General features: G+C 48.2%; 2 protein-coding genes across 5 annotated transcripts; one reads left to right on the top strand and one right to left on the bottom strand.

Moving 5' to 3' along the window:
- Positions 1–4729: 4729 nt before the first annotated feature.
- On the bottom strand, positions 4730–5745 carry LOC130261733 (transcription factor HES-5-like). The gene is made up of 3 exons (XM_056508264.1): positions 5680–5745; positions 5207–5390; positions 4730–4995 (listed from the first exon to the last, which is right to left on the bottom strand). Exons 1-3 carry the CDS (start codon positions 5743–5745, stop codon positions 4730–4732), a joined length of 516 nt encoding a protein of 171 aa, XP_056364239.1.
- Positions 5746–10644: 4899 nt separating this feature from the next.
- Positions 10645–17333, top strand: LOC130261667 (transcription factor HES-5-like). 4 transcript variants are annotated; one of them, XM_056508138.1, is made up of 5 exons: positions 10645–10755; positions 15131–15199; positions 15465–15794; positions 15938–16118; positions 16247–17333. In XM_056508138.1, exons 3-5 carry the CDS (start codon positions 15732–15734, stop codon positions 16486–16488), a joined length of 486 nt encoding a protein of 161 aa, XP_056364113.1. In that variant the 5' UTR covers positions 10645–10755; positions 15131–15199; positions 15465–15731; the 3' UTR covers positions 16489–17333. The 4 variants fall into 4 exon arrangements, with proteins under 4 accessions (XP_056364113.1, XP_056364112.1, XP_056364114.1 ...); XM_056508137.1 differs by lacking the exon at positions 15131–15199 and having other exon boundaries at positions 10655–10755; XM_056508139.1 differs by lacking the exon at positions 15131–15199 and having other exon boundaries at positions 10665–10755; positions 15672–15794.
- Positions 17334–17538: the final 205 nt, after the last annotated feature.

Below are 17538 nucleotides of genomic sequence, written 5' to 3'. Positions count from 1 at the left end.
CACCCGCGGCCACGGCGAGAGGGGAGAGAGAAGCTCTGACCCAATTTTCAGCCCTGAAAATTTGAAATGAGCGGTTTTAAATAATGCCACGCTGTCCGCAGCACAATGCCTCGGCCTCCAAAGGGCTAAACCAGCTCCCAGTGATTAAAGGCTGATCCCTTCCTTGAAGGGCCGGGCAGATGGTGCCGCAGGCGTGGGCTCTCCCCGGGACCCTCCCAGGCACACTTCTTTTGTGGGCAGTTTAACACCGTGAATGCGAAATCCTGGGAGCTGCGGGCTCGCACCATCTGATGGGAATGGTGAATCGGGCACCCTGCCCTGCTGCCAGCACACAGAGCTCCCAAACCCCGGCTCCCTGTCCCTTGGAAAGGGATCCCAAATCTTCCATTCCCCCGTGCCTGCCTCAGCTTCCCTCTGTGTGCTGCTGCGGGGTGAGAGAAGCAAATATTCCCCCTGGTTGGTTTGGTTATTAAGGCCTGAAAACTTAATGGCAACGGCATTTCCCATCTGATGGTTGTGAATAATAAATTGTCTAGACTTGGACTGTCCCTATGGTATATTCCTAATGGAGTGCAGAAAGGATTTCACTAAGGACAAATCATCCTCTGCTGTAGGAAGTCCATTTAGTCTTCGTTAAAAGTCTGTAATTGGTTAGCTCAGTTTGGTCTTTTTTAAAAATTCCACTGTTAGTGCAGCAGCCTGTCCCCCTAAAACATGTTTGTGATCCAAATCCTTGTCCCTGTGTTCCATGTCCTTGGGAGGAATTTGTGCCTGGGACTGTTGCTGCAGAGCCAGAAAGCTGGGCTGTCTGAGGCTCAGAGAAATGATTTTCCCTGGTTTGGGAATGAAGGATCAAAAGAGACAAATCCCCAAAATTGCCAAACATGGAGTTGACTGAACAATAAGACACAATAATTCCCTTTCTTGGAGGGGGGTGTGAGATCTGAAGATGCTGTGGGCAGAGGCTGCTCCTCTGTAAATCCTATCAAATCCTGAGTTGCACCACGAAGATGCTGTTTCCAAAAATCACAACCTGCCAGGGGCTGTCCCTGTATGCTCTTGCAGGAGCCCTGGCTTTCCCCATGTTCATCTCCAGCTGGAGCTGCTCCCTGGTGACCCTGAGCTGTGGTGGAAACCTGGGGATTGCTGTGAGTTGAGAAACAACCACAGGGGATCCAGGAAAGGATCCAGCCACCCCAAGCCTGTCATTATAGGCTGGTGTCCATGACAATCCATCAATCAGAACAGCTGGAAGTTCTCCACCCTGAGGAATTGCTGCTGGGCCTTTCTGCTCCTGGTTTACAGGTGGTGGTTTCAGTCCAGGTTTAGATTTCCTCCACACACAGTTTGCACAAGAGCTGCTATTGCTTGTAATACCAATTGGCAGCTTAGCCCACCTGATCCATAACTTTCCAGAGGGGAACTCTGTGCTGCAATGGAGCAACAGGTGTGGAGGGGGGTGGGCGACCAGCAGAGAGTGTGGAAACCCAGAATTCCCTTGTCTGTGTGATGCAGATTTAAAAAGCAGTGCCCTGTGCCTCTGTGGCTGTGCTTCCAGCACACAGCTCGATGGCTTGCACCAATTTTAGAGCACTTTTATTTTAGACCATTTCCTACATTCATGCCAGCCTGTCTCCCAGATGCCATTGATGGCGGTTTTTTAAAGAAATAATTACGATTTTAAATGTTGTTTTTTTTCTTCCCCGTGCCTTCCTTAAATGGCTTAAAATCTTTCTGACAACCCCTCTTGAGACACCTATTTAGTGTCAAAGAGCATAACGTTCCCAAGTTTTAAAAGGGCCTTCACATAATACTGATCGATCAATGTGCTCCTTGGGAAAATAGCTCTCCAGATGGTCCATCGGGACAGGAATTGCTGCTCGTCACAATGCCGAGCCAAAAAGCGTCACTAATGTGGGCTGTTGTGAGGCACGCTTCCTTTGTGGGCCTCTGAATGCCCTAAATAGGGAAGAAAGTGTGGGAAACTCCGAGAAACTCAGGCCCACACTCTGAGGTTAATAGGGGCTTTGTTGGAGAGTATTCCTGAGCTCTGGGATCAGCATAATAAACAACATCTTCCCTAAGGGTGGGAATGTGTTGGGAGCAGGGGACAGTCACCCCAGGGGCCGGAGGAGCCCTAAGAAGCTTTGAGTTCAATTATGAGAAGTGATAATAATTAATAAATTGTAAACATAACCTTTGCTGTGCAGGGGCCGGGCAGGCTGGAGGTCTGGCTTTTAGCTCTGGGTAATTGGTAAATTAAAGCCCAGAGGGGCAAGGCTGTGCTTGATGAAAAGCAGAAGGGGAGCACTGGCACCACGGTGGATCTGACTCCTTGGAGCACAAAAAGCAGCTTTTCCAGTAGGGTTTGGTCCCTTCCCACTGCCCAGGGAGGAGGAATTCATTTTTTCTCTCCCTTACACTCTTTTTTTACATACCCTGCAGAGGTGCTGCCAGCTGTGACCCTCAAACGTGGTTTCCTCGGGTGGAATCCCATTCCCCAGAAGAGCAGCAGCCTGCTCAGTGCCACGTGTGGCTCTGTTCCCAGCGGGGCACATCAGGCTGGGCTGGGCTTTGGGGCACATGGCACTCCAGCTGAGCCTGAACTCCCCAAACCGCCCTCATCAGGCTTGATTTAAAACCCCACAGGCATGGGCAACAGCTGGGGTTTGCTGGCATGCAGCAGTCTGTGCTAATTGACAAGGACAGGTTGAGCACAGCGAGGTTGAAGTGACTTCTTCAAGCTCACTAAGCAGCATAAAACTTAAAAATATCTCTTGTGAATTATTTAGCAGTTCATTGGGAACAACAAATCTGGAGCACTGGTAGAGACCTGTCCCAAACCCCCCTTGCACTGCACTGGCAGAGAGGTGAAGAGCACCCAACCAGCATGTGCACAAATAAAAACCAAAATGATCCATGGCCCAAAATGAGGCAGAGCAGCACGTCCCTGACATGGCTGTTTGGCTTTTGGGGCCTTTCTGTGTGGTTAACAGAGGATTTCACCACAAACCAAACAAGGACTGGGCAGGTTCAGTGTTGGATGAAGTTTGATCTGTCAGCTGAGCAGGTCTCAGGTTGCCCCGTGCTTTTGACAAGATCAGGTATTCAGTGTTTCCTTTTGTTTGGGAGCAAACCCTGTGTGCTTGAAATGCAGCTTTTCAAGGGCACCTCTCCCAGGGATCTGAGCAAAGCTGGATTGTTGACCAAATATGTTTAGTGGTGTTTCTGTATCTCTGGGACAAGGAGAGGGTTCCCAAATCAGTGAATTACTGTGGTTAGAGAATAGTTTTGTGAAATGATTATTTGTGCAGATTTAGTTTGAAGAGAAGGTAAAATGGAAGGAAATAATTTAGGAGAGGAAATGCTTCCTCAGTCTCTCCTATCTAATTACACTTTTAGCCATATATGGGCTAATTTCACTTCAGTAAAGGGAGCCTAACAGAATTAGTGTCATAAAATTAAAACAGCAAAAATTAATTCACCTCATTGCAGGTGGTTTCAAAGATCCCCAAGCTGAGGCAGGTGCCAAACTCTTTGGAATTTGTTAGGAAATTTGCACAATACTCCCTCCCAAACAAACTGAAAGCACAAGGCTGATCTCAGCTTGGTGGAAAAATTAGTGGGGGAAATGAGATGGCTGTGGAATGAGCAATTTGTTGGAGGCTGAATGGGTTGCTGTTAAATCTGAAAGGTTGACACTTCTCAGCACCTCACTTCCATTTCACTTCCATTTTGATTTTTGATAATTTTTCCAGAGGTTGCTTCCTTACCAGATCTGAAATCCTATTCTGCCAAAGGGATTTCACAGATTTAATTCATGTATTGGAGTGAAGGGCTCAGAACTGACACCTCCTGATGGCTTCCCCACTGCAGGAGAGCCTGCATGCATCCAGTCCAGCAGTGTCAGCCCTTTTAATCATTCCAAAGCAAAGCATTAATGACTAAAACCATTTTTATTGTATTATACAGTGAAGACACACAAGTTGAACATCACACAGGATGAATACATTACAACTTTATAAAAGCTTTTTAAGCTCCTTAGCATGCTCAGTGAATGATTATAAAGTCCTTATTGCCTCCCTTCCTCCCCCTTTTCCTTAAGGTATAGGAGAGGTATTTCCTTTACAAAAGGCACCAATTATCCCTCAAATGAGAGCAGCAAAAAGTGACATGAAAAGAATTGTCCCTAGAGCTCTCTGTGATCATCACAACTTTCTGTAAGAAGGATACTAAAAATAGCAGAGGAGCTTCAGAAGAATCAGCATTTCTTAATAACATCTTTCACTCAAAAGTGAAAGGCTCAATCCTCTCTTTATGATACAAAATACATTCTCTTCTTGAGGAAGGTCAATACATTATCTAGAGACAATGGAGCACTTGAACCTGTGACCCAGGCAGTCAGCAGAAAGATTTCCACTGACAGCCACCGGCTAGGCAGCCTGTGCTGGAAACCAAAGGGCATTTGCTCTCTAAATCACCACAGAACTTGGTCCTGTCTTTGGCCAGGAGCCACCAATAAAAGCAACAAATTTGCTGCAAGATACACCCACAGTCCTTCACTATGAAGGGAAACCACCCAGCGACCCTCATTTCTGGTGACAGAAAAACAGTAACAGCCCCCTCCTCCCACCTTTGGAAAGCAATGTTTCCTACTTCAAAGAGGAACTAATAAACCACGGGTCCCTCTAGTTTTTGTAGCAAAACGTGGGAATAAAGTTCAGCAGGTCTACCAGGGTCTCCAGATGGTCGGAGCAGCAGCCACGCTCTTCTGGGCAGGCTGTTTTCTGGGAAGCACACAGGGAGAAAGGCTGGGGCCACGCAGAGCTGCAGAGTACGAGGCACCTGCACCCAGCTGAGCCTTGCAGAAGTGCTTGATGAGCTGGACCTGGGTCTCCTTCTTGGGCTCGTAGTAGGACAGAAAGTGCATGGCTTCCTTGAGGCACCGCAGGTACCCGCTGTTAAAGTCCTGCTCTGGGTTCTTGTGGATGAACGCTGAAAGAGAAACAAAAGCAAATGCAGCAGGTTAAAATCGTGACCAAAACGTGGGGCAGTGATGAATTGTGCAGTGATGAATTGTGCAGTGATGAATTGTGCAGTGACTTTGATGTGCCTGGGGCTGGGGAGCTCCAGCCTCTGCGTGCTCTGGGGTGTCTGGGAGGGCACACACCTGGGACCAGGTGTGCAATACCTGCCCTGCACTCACTTTTTTGGTCCTGCAGCTTGCTCTGCTGCTTCAGGTAGCTGACAGCCACTTCCAGGATGTCGGCTTTCTCCAGCTTGGAGTTGGGCTGGTGCCTCTGGAACTCCTTCTCCAGGAGCAGTTTCAGCTGCTCGATGCTGCTGTTAATCCGGTCCCGGCGCATTTTCTCCACCACCGGCTTCCTCAGCTGGGAGAGACAGAGCAGATCGTTATGGATTCTGTGACACCTGACCCAATTTCCCCTCTGATGCCCTGATATTCAAAGATGCTTTTTTTTCTTTTCTTTTTTTTTTTTTTTTTTGGCAAGAGAGTTGTGTGATGCTCTTTACCCATGCCCCACTCATTTTAATTTTTAAAAATATATATAATCCCCCTTATCTCTCTTTAGCATATTTGCTTTGCCCCTCTTCTCCCATGTTATATTTATTTGTTAGAGGCAGGCCAGCCTTTCCAATGCCCTCCGGGGCTCCACTTACTTTATTCTTTTCCTTTGGCAGCAGCTTCTCCTCCACGTGGATCATGAGAGCATTGCTGGGAGCCATTCCGAGCGCTCAGCCCTGGGCACAGACCCCGGGCAGCTGCTGTGCCGAGCGTGAGGCGATGCTTGGGCAGCTCCCAAGTGCCTCTATTTATAGCCGGGGAGCCGGGGCAGATACGTGAGTTTCGGGATCGCCGGTGTTTCCCACAGCCCGCAGCCAATCCAGCCCCGCAGCGGGACAATAGAGGAAGCATCCATTAGTGCATGGTACATTGATCGCCAATGCCCCGGGGAGAATAACCTTCTGCCCACGCTGCTGGTGGAGTGTGCGGCGTGGGGAGCTGGGAACGCACGGACTCCCCAGCTGGCTGGGCTGGGATCAGCGGCATTCCCGGGGCTCCGCATGTGCCAGGCACAGTCGCGGCGTGGAGGAGGCACGCTTTTGGGGGAAGGTGGGAAAGGGAGGGCAGCCCTGCCAGGGTTCAATCACCAGCCCCCGGGACATCTCTGCCCTTCCCAGAGCCTGGGGAATTTCTCTGTGTGTGTCTGTATGTGTGAGTGTGTGTGTCCATCCAATCATTGCACTTTCATGGGTGACCCAAAGTGTGACCACACGTTTCTTTGCACGACATTTCTAAATGGCTGTTTGACCAACAGCAAGAATAACTAGAGAATTGCACTCCACTTTCTCTCTTCCCCATAACACACCAGGGTCTGTGAGCACGTTGCACCACTGTCCCCACACCTCCCAGCAGAGCTGGGCCATGCACAGTCACCCCTGTACCTCTTGCTTTTCCTTTTTCTCTTTTATCTCTTCCATACAGACTTTTCCAGGTTAAGATGTGCTAAAGGATAACATGAGGTTCAACTCAGACTCCTGGGAAGTCTTGGGAAACCAGAGGTGGGCCATGATTGGGATTTAGCAGCTGAGATCCTCAGCAAGGAGGTCGGTTCTGCCTCTTGCTGAGGTTTCAGGTATGCTGAGCTCTGACCTGACCTTGCTGCAGCCTGGCCCTGGCGAGTGTTCTGAATGTCAGATCTCAGACACCATGTGCCTGTCTCACTGTGTAACCCTCAGCATGTCATCCCCACTCCATTTCCTCATCTGGAAAATGTGCTGCTTTCTTGTATCTGCATGGAAACGCCGGGATGAATGAAGCAACCATTTATTTTGTGATAAAGGCAAGAAAAAGAATGAAGCTGTGAGGGCACTGGAGGTCAGTTCTGATTTTGTGATGTGAGTAAAATATCTGCTTGGGTACAACCCTTGAGGAAGCACCAAAAGTAACCCAGAAGCTACCTGGGGAAAGCTGTGCTGCATCCTGCCACGTGTGGATCCATCTTGGGGTGCCCCAAGCAGAGGTGTGCTCCTTGTCTGAGCATCTGGCCATGGCAAGGGAGGAGGGAAGTGTGTAGTGAGGTAAAAAAGCCAAAGAATTTCTTTCTTGGAAATGCTGCAATGAAGCCCGAGGGGAATGGGCAGTTGACAGGAAGGAAGGAGGTGTCACTGCAAGAGGCAGTGAGTGGGACTCATTGTAGCAGCCTGAATGGACTCAGCTCTTTGTGAAGGGCAGATGTTGTCCTCGGAGCCCTTTATTCCCTGTGTGGTGGGAAAGCCAGGAGACAAGACATCTCATGAACGCTTTGAAGCAGTCAAAGGATTATGATACAAAATAAGACACAGCTCACAGACCATGCCCCAGCTTCTGGCAGCTTTAATGAGGTGTTGCCTGTTTTCCTGTGTTCTCTGGCTGGCCTTTCTCCAGGAGCTGGTATCCCAGGTTATCCCATTCCTAGCAGGGGAGCCATGCTGGCAGACCTTGCAGCCAGGAGCTGACAGGTAGGCATGGACCAAGCTGGTTGAAGACTCTTCAGTGTCAAAAACCATCTTTTTCCCAACTCTTGAGAAGCCCTGACCTTTATTGCTGTATTAGAACTGATAGCCAGATGGTCTTTTGGGAGTTGGATTCTTTCCCTTTAAATCATTCAGGCTCAAGCACCGTCACTAATGTCGGGAGTAGTTGCAAGGCACACTTCTATTGTCCCAGCAAGAAATGTTATCAATGGGGGAAGAGTATGGGAAAGGCAGAGAAATCCAAACCCACACAGCCTGGTGCTAATAACCCCTTTGTGGAGCTGGGCTTCTGCTGGGGCACCATGAACTCTGTGGCTTTTTCACCCAGGAAGGCTGAAACGGGCACATTTCACATCCAGGGACTTCTCCTGGATCCGTGTCACAGGGAGAAAGGAGTGACAAGGGGCAGGGACACCAGTTCATGCAGGGGTGGCTGCAGGAATGCTGAGCTGCAGCTCAGTCTATCCTGGGGCTCTGGTTTGTTCTACTGTGCCTCAGTTTGCTCTTCTGGGAAATGGGGGAGTAGTGCTGAGCTGTTCCAGAGAGCCCTCTGGGAGCTGGGATCTGATCTGTGCCTGTGGTGGGAGGCAGGGACAGGACTGACGTGGCCCTTGTGCTTTCCTGGCATCACCTGGGAGACCTCAGGGAGCAGTGGAGGAGCAGCAGTGCTTGGGGTGCAGAGAAGGTTTCTTCTCTCTGTCTTGCAGAGGGGTTTCTTTTCTCCCTGTCTGTTGGGAGCAGTGCTGGGAAAGTTTTTTTACCCAGGGAAATGGAGGGAGGTCAGGGTCAAGCCAGCTTTGATCTCAGTTTAATGGGGAATGTGCTGGTGGCAGCACCACTGAGGGACACAGTGGTGAAAACACTGCCAGTGTCCCAGGCAGACACACCTGAGTGGGAAATATTACCTTTGAGTGCTATTCAAAATGATGAACCCTGGTGAACTGCTGGGTCTGTATGTCACTGCTGGGTGGACCTGATCTAATGGTTAAAATTCACAGATTTCAGCACCACAAATCCCTGCAGTGTTAGCACAGCCCTTCATCAACCTCATGTTCTCACAAATTCTTCTCTGGAGGTTCTTGGCCAAGGTGTGAAAAGACAGGGAACCTGTTTGAGGTGAGCCCTAATGATCCTGTGACAGTCCTTAATTGAGGAGCCACTGCTTCCTTTGGTGTCTCTTCTCCCAACCCTAACCCGGCCCCTAACCCTAAACCCTAAACCCAGCCCTAACCCTAATCCTGCCGATCATGCTCTGCTCAGAGTCTTTCAGTGACATGACATTCTACACAGAAAATAGTGCAAAAATCGTTTGGCTGGAAGGCAATATGTAAAGAAATAACCATGTAAAACTTGTTAGTCAGGACTGGCTTCTGTTCCCACATGGGAATCATAACTCTGCATGTGAACCAGTGGAGTGGAAGTCGAGGGAAATCTGCCTCTTCCAGGGGAAAAGGTTATGTTGTTATTAGATCTATTGTATGAAATATTCCATTAAATGTCATTAACATGGCATTATCTTGCCTCCTTGAGACATCAGAACCCACTCAAAAAGGGGCCTTAATACTGTAAAGTACATTCTTCACAGATTTAACCTTTTTTAATTAGTTTTTCTTCAAGACCAGAATGTTTAATATGCTGCCATTCCCAGGTGCATGAGTGAAGGAAAGTGGACTTTGATCATTAAGAAACATCTGAGACAACTTGATCTGCATTTTAGGGTTGTTAGAGGCAAAAGCAATTTCTATAGCTGCTTGTGTGGTGACCCCCAAGTAGTCATGCCCCAATGACATAGTCCTGTGTGTATCACAAATAATTAAAAATTAAGGAGAATTTATTATTTTTCTGTCCAGCTGAAATTCCCACAAGTCACCTCTCGGCATATTCAAGAGTGCACAAGAGGGATTTATTATTTCCTGGTATATTGACTCTGAAAGGTCTGGGGATTACAGCTGCTTTGCACATGAATAGCTGGAGTGTGTTGTACAAAAGGCACGGTCCGTGGGATAATGGGGTTGGATGTGGGAAAGCGCTGACCCTGGGGGAGAGCAGGCTGGTGCCTGATGGCAGGAATCAATTATGTCTCAAAGGAACACATTGCCCTGGGAGCAGGCTTGGCGGGAGCCACCATGTCCTGTGTTTACCACCCTCCTCCTCCCAACCCGGAAAAAACAACCGCGGGATGGATCTATCCCGTCCTTCTGCTCCTTCCCGGGGCTCGTGGCGCTCAGTGCTGAATTACCGGGGATTTTGGAAACGCTGCTGCTCCCCGTCCCTGGGATGGGGCTGAGGGATCTCCCACGTGCTGGGTTTGAGGTTTCTCCCAAGCATCCCGGATGGTGCTGAGCTCACTGGGAGCTCCCTGAAAATCCTCTGGAATTCCCCATCAGTCACCTCCCCTGCCCTGGTCAAGGACTCTCACTGACAATGCAGAGAGGGCAGCAAACAGAAGCTGCTGGGTTCATGCACTTCCTTCATTGTTTGGTTTTGGTTGGTTTTTTGGGAGGCAGTGGCATTCAGCTCTGACAATGGGCTCTGCACCTCTGCGGGTCTGGCAGTGCTGCCAGCCTTTCAAATGTCAAAATTTGGGATTTGAGGAATGAACACATCACATCACATAGGTTTAACAAAAAGAATTTAATGCTTCTAATACAAATAAAAACATTTTGATGCCTTTTTTTTTTTTTTTTTCCCCTGAGCATTTTGACTTTGGATAGACACAATGAATTTTTTCTCTTTATAGAATTATGAGGCTTGGATGTGAAGTCCTGCTGAAGGTCCTAAGCATTATAAGTCTCCTGATAAAAGTCACAGGAATCAGCAAACAGTGCTGCCAAGCTTTTGGCAGGGAGCAGGTAACCTGCAGAGAGGATATTTCAGCAGAGCAGGTTGGGAATAGGGAACGTGGCTCCTGAGCTCTGGCCCCAGCAGCCACTTAGTGTCATTAACGAGAGGGGAATGGTGTGTCCCTGCCAGACAGGAGGGCAGGCACCTCTCCCCTGACAGGAGCAGCAATTAGTCCCATCTGCATGAGGCAGATATTTAATCAGTCAGAAGCCAGCGAGGGCAGTGGTGGGAGATAAGAGCCCCAGGTTTCCTGGGTGTCCCCTGAGCCTCACTTGATTGTCCCTGCCTTGGGAACAAGTCTATAACCTGAAGCTGACTCTCCCTAATGCCCCAGTGGATTGCTCCTCTTCCCTTGAGCTCAGCCTGAGTTTTGAGGTGAGTTTTGGGTGAGTTTTGGGGTGTAAGCTCCCACTGGAACCCATTTTCTTGTGCTTGGCAGTCATCAGTCACCAGCTGCAGAGCACAATGGATGTGTCTGGGAAAAGTGTCCTGGGGCTCCTGTGAGGTCCTGCCCTGCCAGGCAGGTGGGTTTTGGAGACATCTTTGCCATGCTCAGCTGGCAGCAGAATGCAGAGATGGTGTCTGATAAAAGCAAGAAGGGTTTTTCAGGAGGTGGATAACCTGGTCCTGAGCCAAGCAAAGGCCTGGCAGAGGGGCACACACAAGAGCAGCCAGGCCATGGGCAGGGGTGGGTGCCCTCATCTCCACCCACAGGGCAAGAAATGTTGTCAAATTTCCTCATATTGTCTCAGGAATCCATGGAATTCAGGGCACATTCCCTCCCTGAGGAGCTCCAGTCCCAGGATAAACCATACCTGCTGGGAGCAGCTGAGCAGAATTCAGTGGTGCTGACAGACAGACAGACTTGATCAGGGAATAAGCACAGCTGCAGGTCTGCAGGAGTGAGAATAAGCAAATGAAAACTTTGTTTACTTTCTGGAGAGATGAAGTTATTTTGATTGAGGCATCTTCCTTTTCCAGTTTCATGGGCTTAGAAAAATTATATTTAATAATGTTCTCAAGAGCCACTGCTGAACTGGAGGGCAAAGGAGAACTTTGGTATCTGCTTCTCCGGGTGGTGCATGGCTGTGAGTGTGGTCCAGCCTGGAAATCCAAGTCCTCCCATAAGCAAAGGAGCTGGCCCCATTCAGAGATGCCAAAGCTAATTAAAACAAAAGTGGGTGCTGAGCATTTTTGCAAACCAGATGTCTCAAAGAGCCTCTTGGCCATAGAAGCCTGCGACCTGTAGGCTGTTTGAAATCTTGAAATCTTGGTTTTCTTCTCTCAGCCTCATTTTCCCGCCTTTGTAAAACACTGCTAATAATACATCCTCACCCACAGAGGAGGTCGCTGAGAATTCATTAGCTGGTATTTGTAAAGCACTTTGAAAATGCAAAGCCAGTGCATTATCCTACTCTTCTGGATGCTTTCCATGTTATTAAAATCAGGATTTCAGAAAGGCTTATCTGGGATCAAAACAGCATCCCAAACTTGAAAGGAAGCAAGACTGTTAAACCATCAACTGTCGCCTCCCCCTCCAGCCAGATGTTAAGCCCTAAAGAGCTGAAGTGGCACAAGGAATTACTTTCCCAAGTTCCCCCAGCTGGGCTGACAGGCCTTGATCAATGGTTTTCTCCACGGTGAGGGCTATGCAGATGGTCTGCCCAGAGCAAGGTTTCTGTGGAGTACAAAAGGAAGTCAAACACCATTTCTAATTCAGCTTGTAGCATGGCACACTTCCTTTATCCTGTGCCTGAATGCCCTGAATGGGAGAGCGGTGTGGGAAACTGGAGGGAACTCCACACTCACCACGGCTGTGGGGCTCTGAGACACCCCTGTCCTCAAACCACATCTGCCTGTGACAGGCAGGGGGGAAAGGAGTGACAGATCGAAAAATCAGATTATAAAACCTGCATGGAGGGAAAGTAAGGCACGAGGAAAAAGGAAAAAAACAAGGGAAGGAAGCTGTGCAGGCAGACAGAAATTGCACCAGCCAAGCAGCAGGACAGGGAAGGACAAGGAGGAAATGACAGGGAAAGGAGCTGCAGAGCAGAACCCTGCTCATCCACCAGTCAGGCCAAAGCCAATTGTCCCACTGGAGGTGGCAGAGGTGAATTCGATTGCACTGAGAATTCTGAGCCACATCTCCTGTTTGCCTCTCTAACTCCCCAGTCTGTTCAATATGTCCCAGGAAACGCAGCAACTCCTGTGGGCCATGAGGGTATTGTGAGAGTTTTGTATGACCCATGTAGAGCTATGGGAGCTGAGCCTGACTTTTAAGAAAACTCAGTCAGCTTTTATACCAGCAATACCAGGAGGATGAGAGAAATGGGAAACAACAGACCTGATTCCTGTTTTGGTATTTGGTAGGAAAAAATTCACATTTTGATTAGGTTTTGATAAATTCTGAGGTAGGCCTGGAGATAATTTGTATTTACAAGTTTACAGAGATCAGGAAATAGCTCCAGAGGTAGGAAATCTGCAAAAAAAATCTTGGAGTCCAAATTCTCTGTTGGCCTCAGTGTGGATCCCAGTAAGGCCCTTGGGATTGGACCCATTTTATTTTCCACTTTAGGATGCTCTGCAGAACTCGACACTAGTTAAATATCTCATAGTTTGCTGTCTTTCCTGTTCCCAGTTCATCTCTACCCCTGCTCTCCTTTCAATGACTTACTAACATACGGCTGTGGAAGTTTGAGTGCTCTGGAGTTTCCCACACCATTCCCTAACCATATTCCCTCCTGTCACAAAGGAAGTGTGCCCGACTACAAACCACATTAGCAACGGTGCTTGGCTCTGCTTTGTGTTTAGTGGGAACCCCCGCTCCCAAAAGGCCATCTGGGCAGCATGGCTGGGAGGGAAGCACTGGGAGCAGGGAGCATCTCCCCAGACTTGGGAAAGCAGCAGCATCCTCAAGGCTTTCTAAAGGGCTAACATCTGGCAGGGATTGTGGGGCAAAGCCGTTGTTGGTGCCCTGTTTCAAACATCCAGATCCAGTATCTTGGGATCCTAATGAGCTTTCTGTCCAGTAGTGTGTGTGTTTGGAGTAGGGGATGTGTAATTCCAAATGAATTCTTCTTTAACTTTTCATAATAGGGAGGAATTTTTGATACCACTTTCTTTAGGATGCCCAGCCAAAGAAGAGCATCTATTTTGGGAAACTGAGCATCTATTTTGAGTAATTCTTCCAACCCGGTCAGTAATTGGCTAATTTTTCCCCTCAGACCTTGTGCAACCAAAGAGAAAATAAAAAACTGGTTTAAAGACATGTTTTTATTTCTAATTATTTAAAATTTGTGTGTGACACAGAGTGAGGATGTAGGAACCTCAATGGATTTCCAACCCAGGGGAGACTTCGCTACGTTCACTTCATTATAATACATAGAATATTGTAATTCTTATTATCACACCCAATTTAAGTATGCAGGGCTTCCAGCCTCTCCAGCAAAAGTGGAATGCCACAGAGGATTATTTTGCATTCAGCCTCCTCAGGTGCAGGCTCTGGGTTGGTTTGGATACTGGTAGAGAGGAAATTCTGAGCACTGGTCTCTTGACTGTGCTAGTGCACAACCACTCCCAAAAGCAAGGAGGGTGAGGTTGGCATGATTGTTCCCATGGAATTAATGTAGTTTTTATCTGGGTGTTGAGTGGAGAATCAGAGGAAAGCAACAAGAGAGAAACAGCAATTGTCTCTAGCAAAACTGCCCTGCCCATCACAGGACTGGCGCTTTTCTTCTTCCTGTGCTCAATTAACGAGCTGGAGAAACGAGTCCCAGCTCTGGAGTTTCTGTTTCAGGGAATCTCCCCGAGAGGGATGCGCAGAGGGCAAGATTGGTTTCAGAGGTGGCATTACATGGGCTCAGAGATAATCCACAGGCTTTGAGGAGAACATGTGAAACTGTGTCACAAAAGCTTTCCCACAACTTGACATAAAAGACCCGGAGCTCAACAGCTGCTGCTCTGTGCCGAGAGAAGGGAGCCCATTCAGGGCAGCACAATAGGGATGGAAAAGCAGAGCCTGGAAGAGGTCACTGAAGCCTTACCTGGTGCACCAATAATGAGCTGCAGAGTGAGAGAGAAATGTGCCCCTGTGCTCTGGGTGTGTGTGTTCACATTAAAGGCTGTGTGTGACCACACACACACATTGATGCAAAGGTGAACACACCTATACATACATTAATGTGAATACAACTGGTGTTTATTTACTACAGTAAGAGCTCCACGAACATAAGCCCTGACACTACTTGATGGATAAATTGCTGGCAGATCTGGTTCAAGATTTCCAGCAGGAATCCCTGGCTGTGTTTTTATCAGAGACTGTCAGCTCTCCCAGCTGCAGGCACCTCCTGAGCACAGGCTGTGCATCAAACACAGCAACTGGCCCAGGGGAAAATAATGAGGAATCAGGAATTCGATGTCTAATAAGTTTATGAGGATATAAATCTCTTCTGAACTCAACTTTCCTTTAGTTTATAGACTAAATGAAAAAAGTTAGAGCAAAATGTATTTTGGGGAGCAAGTAAGAAGCAGCACGCGATACTGAACTGATCCTGAAACAATCCCAAGACGCTTCTCCACAAGTAAATCGTCTTGCAGGTATTTGGAAAGACAAACATAAAGTTCTAATGACTTGGCTTTAGAGTTTTCTAAAGGGTTGCATAAGTACTGAGGGAAAGGAACAAGGATCAAACCAGAAAATGTTTTCAATAATTGCGCGTTCTTAAAATTAAATGTTTTTATTTGCGGTGAGTCAAAGGGGGAAAGCCGTTTTCTGCTTCCCACGAGCAAAGCTGGTGCCAGAGGCGCCTGTGGAAACCAGGTTAGTGAATTTTAGGAATTGCTGGCGTGTGCGTGTGCCTTGTGCCTGCTGCAGCGTGTGCCTGGGCGCGCTCCCGGGCGCTGCATTCCCGCCATGGGCAGCTGACCTCCTCCTCCTCCTCCTTCCTCCTCCTGCTCCTCCTCCTCCTCCCGCATGTGAACCCCGGGCTGCCCCTGGAATGCTATTGATCCGCGGCATTAGTCAGCAGCCTTTCCCGTTGAAGGGCAGCTCTTTCCCAGCTCCTGACACGTAACTCTGATCCCAGCCTTTGAGGGAGCACACACTCCCCACCTGCTCATCTGGGAGAAGGTCATTATCCGCGAGCTATTCACCGCCACTGGAGCATGCAAGAATAGCTGCTTCTCCCATTGTGCTGCCCCCGGCCCGGATTGGCTGGCGAGTGTGGGAAACGCCACCGAGCCGCAGACTCACACACTCGCCCCGAGCTCGGACAGTATAAATATCCGCACAGGCAGCTTCCAGCAACACGTTTCTCCTGGATTCCACTCCAAGACCTCTCTGCTCAGGACAGATGGCTCCCAGCACCGTTTTCTTGGAGCCCGACAACCTGCTGACACCAAAGGAGAAAAACAAAGTAAGTGCAGGCGCAGCAGAGCAGTTTACAGCAGTGAGACCTTTCCTCACTGTTTAGGAGCGGTGGTGGGCAGCAAACAGCCCTGCGGAGTGTCAGGGAGAGGATCCTTTAATAACAGGTCTCTCTTCCTTTGCTTTTTACAGCTGAGGAAGCCGGTGGTGGAGAAAATGCGCCGGGACCGGATTAACAGCAGCATCGAGCAGCTGAAACTGCTCCTGGAGAAGGAGTTCCAGAGGCACCAGCCCAACTCCAAGCTGGAGAAAGCCGACATCCTGGAGATGACTGTCAGCTACCTGAAGCAGCAGAGCCAGCTGCAGATGAAGAGTAAGTATTGAGGTTTTCTTCATTCTCCATTTTACCACAAATCTGTGACTGTTGTATGGATCTCTAGCCATGAACAACTGTTCTAAACTATACTTTCTTCCCTCTCCCTCTTTTCTTCCCTTGTCTAGCTGCAGGATCCTTCCATAAAAGCTCCCAGTTTGACTACAGAGAGGGCTACTCCAGGTGTTTGCAAGAAGCATTCTATTTCCTCTCTCTCCACAAAGTCCGAACTGAAACACAGACCAAACTTTTAAGCCACTTCCAGAAGAGCCAGTCAGTTGCTCCAGAGGTGTCCTTCTCCCCTGGGAACACCAGTGCCCTGAAACAAGTGTCTCCAAAGGCCAGCAGCCCTCTCTGGAGGCCCTGGTAATCGGGGGAGTCCTCACTGCAAGGACCTGTGACAGTCCAGAGGAGGGATCTGACTGCATCTGATAGTCCAGCTCTGATCCTCTCTCCTGTAGGGAATTTTATTTCCCCCCGTATTTTATTTATGTATGAGAGATTGCCTTGCTTTTGACCTTTTTGGGAATCTCTGGCAAAAGTTGAGGTGTTCTGTTTAGTGTTGAAGCTGTGTAAGCACTGGTGCAGTGCTGCCCGGGCAGGGGCAACGTCTTCAGAATGAAGGAGGGTGTTTGTAAATGTTACAGTTTTGATGGAATTGCTGTAGGAGATTTTCTCTAATATTCCCAGTAAGAGCCATCAGCTTTGCTCTGGCTTGACTGACAACTCTGGTTGGCTCAGTCACTCTGGAGGATAAATTTATTCCCTTTGGTTCATGAACACTTGGTTAAAATATTACCCTCTATTTGCTTATCAGTTGTGCAGCATCAAAAACGGGTTTGGTTTTGGTTTGGATTTCTCTCCCATGGCCCTTTCATAGTCCTGTATATACAGTGTGAGGGATGACCAGGAGTTAGGAAACTATGTGGAATATTTCTACTATTTGATGCTTTTTTCAATTTAGAAAAAGAGTATGTTACTGCTTTATGTTAAAGAAAAGTAGTAGGTAACAGGCTTGATTTGTCAATGTTATACATTTTGGGTGTAAGCTATGCTTTTTTAGCATTTTCATTATAATAATGATTTTTTATCTGTATTGAGTGATTGAATTCCTGGTGGATGGTGTTTCTCCCAGTGCTGGGACTGCCCTATGGCTCACCTGCATACTGTGTATGCGACTGTGTGTGTAGAGAGCAATAAAATGCATTTGTGTGCAACTTCTGTGTCAGTCTCCATTTGAAGGATCTGCAGCTGCTTGCTCCCCTGAGAAAGGTTAAGTCATTCTGAAGAAGTGGGTTTTTTTGTAAAGCTTAAGGAACTCTCATTCATATTTTCTCTGTATATTCTCATGAATCCCACCATGTGAGTCACCCTGAACCCACAGATTCCTGCAGAATCCTACTGAACATTTCCTCAGTCA

This window comes from Oenanthe melanoleuca, chromosome 21 (genome assembly GCF_029582105.1).
Source record: "Oenanthe melanoleuca isolate GR-GAL-2019-014 chromosome 21, OMel1.0, whole genome shotgun sequence".
NCBI classification, from domain to species: Eukaryota; Metazoa; Chordata; class Aves; order Passeriformes; family Muscicapidae; genus Oenanthe; species Oenanthe melanoleuca.
Note: the sequence above shows the minus strand (reverse complement) of the source record. Positions and strands in the feature narration are given on the sequence as shown.

Excerpts from the sequence above, each read along its gene's own strand:
- LOC130261733 (XM_056508264.1), bottom strand. The coding sequence starts at position 5,745 with ATGGCTCCCAGCAATGCTCTCATGATCCACGTGGAGGAGAAGCTGCTG. Across the intron at positions 5,391-5,679 it reads TGCCAAAGGAAAAGAATAAA|CTGAGGAAGCCGGTGGTGGA; the intron begins GTAAGTGGAGCC and ends TGTCTCTCCCAG. Across the intron at positions 4,996-5,206 it reads CAAGCTGCAGGACCAAAAAA|CGTTCATCCACAAGAACCCA; the intron begins GTGAGTGCAGGG and ends TTTCTCTTTCAG.
- LOC130261667 (XM_056508138.1), top strand. The coding sequence starts at position 15,732 with ATGGCTCCCAGCACCGTTTTCTTGGAGCCCGACAACCTGCTGACACCA. Across the intron at positions 15,795-15,937 it reads CACCAAAGGAGAAAAACAAA|CTGAGGAAGCCGGTGGTGGA; the intron begins GTAAGTGCAGGC and ends TGCTTTTTACAG. Across the intron at positions 16,119-16,246 it reads GAGCCAGCTGCAGATGAAGA|CTGCAGGATCCTTCCATAAA; the intron begins GTAAGTATTGAG and ends TCCCTTGTCTAG.